General features: G+C 34.7%; 1 protein-coding gene across 1 annotated transcript; it reads right to left on the bottom strand.

Annotated features, from left to right (window-relative positions):
* Positions 1-258: 258 nt before the first annotated feature.
* Positions 259-4,170, bottom strand: LOC108331873 (rhamnogalacturonan I rhamnosyltransferase 1). Its single transcript, XM_017566859.2, has 8 exons — positions 3,291-4,170; positions 3,110-3,177; positions 2,932-3,020; positions 2,428-2,593; positions 1,989-2,278; positions 1,666-1,870; positions 1,413-1,570; positions 259-1,070 (listed from the first exon to the last, which is right to left on the bottom strand). Exons 1-8 carry the CDS (start codon positions 3,616-3,618, stop codon positions 824-826), a joined length of 1,551 nt encoding a protein of 516 aa, XP_017422348.2. The 5' UTR covers positions 3,619-4,170; the 3' UTR covers positions 259-823.
* Positions 4,171-6,828: the final 2,658 nt, after the last annotated feature.

Below are 6,828 nucleotides of genomic sequence, written 5' to 3'. Positions count from 1 at the left end.
GTCAAGTTACATCCAAAACCATAGGTTAAAGAGACGGGTTTGCAGGAGGACAATAGATCACTGTTCAAATGGGCTTATTGCTTCAGCGCTATTAGGTGGTTGACGTTGATAAGATACCATTATTATACCAATTAAGTTGAAATAATATCATCATATTATCATATCATGAATTATAGATATGAATTATGGATACATGATTGCGATTGGTAAGATAACAACTCTGTCAAATATAAATAAATATAAATCACACGAAAGAAATGTCCAACCTACCACTTTCCCTTATTAATAATGACCAAAAGCTAAGAAATTAGGACAGAATAATCATGAACAAACAAATTATACAGCGAGATTAATTCGAAAACTGACAATGATCGTGTTAAATAAAAAGAAGGGTGGTAAAGGAAAAAATATTTGTAATTGTACTATATTTATATCTAGAAGAGAAGGAAAAATTTTGGTACCAAGGAATAACGCTTCCACGAACTGCAGTTCCTGAATCCAAATTTGTATATGAATCCCTCCGTGTACAATGCAGTTTGATCTGCTCTCACCCTGTAATTGCAGGGTGTGGCTTCTATACATGAATGTGATGGATTATTTGCAACTTTTATATATAAAGTATCCCTCGGCTACCTTGCTTGACCTTCTCGAGCTTTCATGATAAGCCTATCCCCTCCCCCTTCGAACAGTCACTAGGACTGCCTCTTCGGTACAAAAAAACTGTCATCATCTTTGCTAAACTTCATGGAGACCTATCTTAATATCTGTGGTAGAAAACCCACGAGAGGGAACAAGTAAATTCTCTTATTTCCAAACACATCACTCACGTACTGCTCAACATACCATCTGATAGTTCTAAACATTCCTCTGGATTGGCGTAGAAATAGTCCTCTTCTTTGGGCCTGTCAGGGATTACCCATCTTTTAGTTGCACTGCCCATGCGATCAGCATGAGCTTCCTTCACAGCTAAAGAGAATTCCTCCCAGTTCAATTCTCCATTATGGTATTGATCTATCAAATCAACTAGGAGCTTTCTGTTCAACAAAATCGTCTTCTTGAACCCAAGATATCTATAGCAGGAAATAGAGGGCACTAGTCATCTCACTTTGAACTTTAGTACTTAAGTTTCGTATGAATTAAGTAGGGAAAATTTTGGGAATTAACATAGTGGTGCTGAAACAGCTATGGTAGAAACATTTCTATGTTGGTATTCCTCGTTAAAAAGGACCAATTTCCACAGAAGTGTATAAAAAAATTGTTTAATCATAACTATTCGAGATTTTTGGTGCACAGAAAATCTCCTACCAAAATATACTAAAACAAGTTTACTGGTTGACCAAATTATCAATGGATGAATTTGTTAATGAGTAGAACAGTAAATCACTATGAGAATTCTTATTAGCCAAACATACCTCCGATGTCCCTCAACTACTTTGGCCATATTTCCATCATATGTAGGAACAAAAATATCACTCTCTAGTGAGACAAGGTAATCCAATGCTGCCATCTGAGAGGAATGATTTTGGAAGAACTGAAGGTCCGATGGTTCCAACAGTGTTTCCTTTCTGACCTGTTTCAAAAGTAATAGATTAGCAAATGGTAAGAGGAAGTCGAACAGCAATAAGCATCACAATTTGCAGGATCCTTAAGCCTTAAGTTACTTACCAGTCTTGGATAGTTCTCCGCAAGACTTGCCATTCTCCTGTTTCCACCGTATATTTCCCCAGCTGCAATGTAGATTTGAATGTTTTTATCGATGTCAAGGGCCCTAAGTGTAAGAGCAGTCTCCTCAGGTGTTAAAGGACACAAACCATCCTTTCTCTTCAAATCAGAATTAATTATTTTTTCTTTCCACCAAGGATAAGCATATCTGGCAATGCATAGTAAATTGAAATTTAAGAAAGATTCCTATGAAAATATCCTTTCAAAGGCCACATTGAGAGAATACCCTGAAAATTAAGAACAGCTGAACTAGGAAGAACACTCACCTCATCCTTGTCAACTCTTCCACCTCATCACTGTTGCAACCTTGTGTACAGCCTGAAAATGCCAACATGTCCATTTCATACCTGAGATGAAGCACCAGAAATGGGCCTTTTTGCCTCAGAAGTTTGATCACCCTTTTGCCTAAGTCCTCAATCTGAGAAGTAAATCTGAGAGCACTAAAATTGACTCTGCATCGCAGCCTCTGAATCTCCAAAGGTTGTTCGTTATTGGCCAGCCGAGCATCGGTTCGATTTAAATGGACGACTTTGTACTTTTGTATCAAAGGTAGAATCTGAAAGAATAATCATGCCATATGTTTTTAAATCAGAAAAACAGAAACTGGAAATAACATAATTGACATGCATAGTACTACGAAATTTAGAAAGAATAAAGCATTTTAAAAATTGTAAACTTGTCAGCCCAAGGATTATTGAAACTAACCTGGTTCTTATAGTATGATATATCAGACCAACTAATCGGTGGCATGGTGTAAAGTAATCCCTTCTCCACTCTCGTCTTCAGTCTAGGAGGCAACTCTTTCAATATCCGAACCTCATCCCTCAAGGATGTAATGAAATGATCCACATCAAAGATGTCTTGGAACTCACTGATACACAAGTAAGAATACATGAATTGAGAACAGATCCTGCTTAAAAAGCACACACGTAGAGAAAGTAGTGGAGAATGAGTGTAGAATTGAGGAGAGAAAACATGCCCCAACTGTTTTCAATTTTCCATTTTCGAGGCACTTATTTCAGAAACAATTTTCATAAAACATTGGATGAGAAATCGATTGCTGAGTAAGGTGATATTGTGCAAGAAAAAAGACCCTAAAACCAAAAAGTGACGAGAGAATCAAACACTAATTAAACTTACTACATTATACCCTCGCAACACTAATAGTTTGCTGAAACAATATACACCAAAATGGAATGAGAAACTAACCTGGGGTCAGCCCAAAAGGACGTTTTATCCAATTCAGGCACTATAAGTGTCACGTTTAAATACCTTGCAATAGCCACCATGTCACATATCTGCACAAAGTAAGTGCATCACCAAATCAGAAAACCTAAAACAGAAAAGAAAAGAAAAACGGCAAAAGCATGCGCCAACCACCACTCACCGCTGCTCTCATTTGGTTCAGTCCTCCATTGCACGACACCATCAAGTAACCATTGTTCTTATACACCCCTGCCAACAACAACAATAAGATAAAAAAGGAAACAAATAAACCCATTATCACGTAAAACGCAGGAACAAAGAGATGAAAACGACTAAAGAAGAAATTATCAATTACTACTGACTCTTGGGTGGGAGCACTACAGGGGTAGAAGACGGCAACTCAGTGAGCGCAGATTCGTAAGTGAAACACGAAGGCCACCCTTTCAAGACTCTAGGCCCCCACACGTCACCCAACGCCGTTAACTGAACGACGCAGGTCCATAGCAACACCGATGTGGTCGCACGTATCATCCACAGCTTCATCCTCGACGACGACGATGACACCACCATCGAATTCCTCAGCTTGTTGTTACTCTCCCCTTTGAGACCCATCATCATCAACCCTTCCCAAACCACCCTCGCTTTCTTCCTCTCAATCTTATCTCCCCCACCCAACAGCACCTCCTTCATAAATGCACCCCTCGCCAAACCCTAAGCCCGTCAATTCAATTTCCCCTTCCGAAACCAATTCCAGATCCAAACCCGCCGCAGCGTTCCGAATTCGGAGCCCACCGAGCAGCAACGCCGGAGCCTCGAATTCTGATGCACATTACCCCGCAGAACCTCAACGGTGAGATCCTCGGGTTCAGGAGATGACCGCACGCGCCAGCAAGAGTTTGAATTGAACGGCCAGGCGAAGTAGGCGGCGATTGATCTGAGACAATCGCCGGCGAGAAACGGAGCGCAAGTGGAGAATGATTAAAAAGGAGAGAGAGAGGAGAGAATAAAACGCGTGACAACACACAAGCAAAAGTAAGAGAGAGATAGAGAGAGAGAGAGAGAGAGAGAGAGGCAATGAAGATTTTCACGGTTGTTGGTGTTGTTGTGGACAGATTGCGTGCGTCCGGTTCGGGTCGCGGAGAGGAGCACGAGCCGTACAAGGTTGTAACCGGACCGTGGTTAAGATTAAGAAGAGACGGGGAAGGGGGGTTATGGTTATGAGGTGTGAGGGTTTATTTTATTGGGTGCGCCTCATTAAACGAGCCAATAAATGCCGAGGCAGATGCGTGGGGCCCACAGACGTGTGCTCCGTCCAGATGTTCGGCTGCGATACGTGGCGACCCTTGATTGTGGGCTTTCCAAAAGAGGCCGTACCCTTTGCTGATTTCGTTTGGCACCGTCGTCTCGCCCGCGCCGACATTATATCGCGAGATCAATGTTATTACTACTACTAACTACTATTGCTTTTCTTTTTCTTTTTTTCGCATTAATCAATCCTGTGGCTGCTCTTCCATCAAAGGAAAATCCATCATTTTAGATTTTACCTATATTTTTATTTTATACAGATTTTACCTATATTTTTATTTTAGACAGATTTTACTTCTTTTACTGACAAATCAAACTTATCATTTTATTCATTTTTACTTAGAAAGCCCAGTATCACGAGATTATATATATATATATATATATATATATATATATATATATATATATATATATATATATATATATATATATATATATATATATAATTAAACTCGTATTTTTTAAAATTCTATGTACTATGTTGTGTTTAATTATAACAACAAGTTAAATAGACTAAATGGTGAAATATTAAATGAACTTTAATTTTATATAATAAATAATAATGTATTTTTTTATTAAATGACTTTAATAGTTATGATAAATTTTTACATCTGTTGACCGATTAAGTATAAGACCTAATTATTAACTTATTAAGATTGTAGAAATTAATTAGTTATGTTGATATTAACAAATATGTCTGAAAATTATACTTTTTTAAAATCTGTTTTTCCTTAACTTCATTTTCACTCTTTTGATTATATTTTTTAGTCATACTATTTTACAATCTATTTATTATTAAAGCAATAACTAACGTAATTAAAAATATTAAGTAGATAATGATTAACATAATTTTTTTCTTCTTAAAATGTTTATTTCATTTTTAAAACTACATTTATAGGAATCTAACCCTAAATAACTAATATATTAGTATGGAAAGTCTTTCTCAATAAGTGATAATTTCGTATTAGTATTAGAAAAATAATTAAATTTAATATTTATGGTTTCTTCTGAGATGAAGGTTCTAGAGTTATAAATTTTTGCAAAGTCTTTAATTTATTTTGGTGGCAAAGGAAATATACCTTTATTAATCTTGAATATTTGATCCTTGATATTACAGATATAACAAAAACAATAAAAAACATAGAAATAATTTATACTCAGCTTTTTATTTTTCTAAAATTTATAAAGACTCTTTTCTAACACTAGTTTTATAAGTATTAGGTTTTATAATAAAAATAATGTTCGTTATTTCAGCCAATAAAAATATTTTGGTAATGAGTTATCTTATCATAAAGTATGGTCCTAGTAATTTTTCAGATAGTTTTATCATTTCTTTTTACGATTTCATTTAGTTAAGGTGTTATTGGTAAGGAGAAATTGCGATGCATATGGTTGATTCACAAAAGGTCTAAAATTCTTCATTTTTTAACTTAGTAAAGTGGTCATTTTTAATGCTTGAGATACAAAAACCTTTTGTCTATGTTAAAGCAAAAGTTCAATATTCTATGATTTTGATTAAGTGTTGAAAACAACTAAGTATAAAACATCACCATGTTTTCTATGTAAGACAATAAGCTTTAGTTCAATAATAGATCATGTAAGAAATAAATGGTTTATCTGATAGACAATACAATATTATGCATAACTCACATCAAATAATCTCTTAGATAAATAGTTAAATATATTTCTTCTTCAACAAATCTCATATGCTAGCATTGTCAATTATGGAAATACTATTTGTTACATATGACTATGAACTTTAGACAAATTCAAATAAATACATATTGTTTAAGAAGATATAAGTACACTCAACTATTTAGATGTTGATTAAATAATAAAATAACATTTAATGTTGTATGTGAAGTGCATTTGAGACATCCATCACCATCAAGTTTATCATACACAAAAATGACATTAAAAAAAGTTGAAGCTACTCAATGAAAAAAAGATAAAATTAAACGATTACTTTCTCCATAAACATAAAGTCTTTTAAGAAGAAGAAAAAATATAAAGACATGTTGTATAATACTAAAATGATGATAATTTATTTTGTCCATAAAAAGCTTATTAGAAAACAATATTCATGTTTACTTATATTTTTACCTAAGCTAGAAGTATTAGGCCAGAGACATTTACTCTTTTTCTCCTGATTTTTCTACTTACTTTTTTTCTCCCTAAATTATATTATTTATATTGCCTTTATTTTATTCACAAGTTGTCACAGTTATGTGTACTATATCTGGTTACCGATCGGCTATGGAGAATCCGGAGCCAAAACAGGCAATCAACCGGCTGTCAGACACACCAATCAGAAAAAGTAAATATCATTAATGGCCAATTAATACGTTTAATGGTCATATTAAATGCGAATATACGCTATTTATGACTGATTGACATGTCATATTGCACAGGAATATGATATTAATGGATAGTTAACATTAGAAAGTATTATTTGATTTATTGTCATATCAAATATGAATTAATGAGCTTAATTGCTATAAGCCCTATAAATATAAGGTTAATGCCCATGTAAAGGGCCCTTAATCTATTATAATAAAATATAGACCTCTTTATCAAACATATCTGACTTGAGCG

The sequence above is a fragment of the Vigna angularis genome, chromosome 4 (assembly GCF_016808095.1).
Source record: "Vigna angularis cultivar LongXiaoDou No.4 chromosome 4, ASM1680809v1, whole genome shotgun sequence".
NCBI classification, from domain to species: Eukaryota; Viridiplantae; Streptophyta; class Magnoliopsida; order Fabales; family Fabaceae; genus Vigna; species Vigna angularis.
The sequence above is the reverse complement of the archived record's forward strand: the minus strand, read 5'-3'. Positions and strand labels throughout refer to the sequence as shown.

What these genes read in the sequence shown, in the direction of transcription:
- LOC108331873 (XM_017566859.2), bottom strand. Translation starts at nt 3,618, where the DNA reads ATGAAGGAGGTGCTGTTGGGTGGGGGAGATAAGATTGAGAGGAAGAAA. An exon ending in TGAACCAAATGAGAGCAGCG is followed by an intron (nt 3,021 to 3,109) that starts GTGAGTGGTGGT and finishes TACTTTGTGCAG; the next exon opens with ATATGTGACATGGTGGCTAT. An exon ending in GAAGAGTTGACAAGGATGAG is followed by an intron (nt 1,871 to 1,988) that starts GTGAGTGTTCTT and finishes ATGCATTGCCAG; the next exon opens with ATATGCTTATCCTTGGTGGA.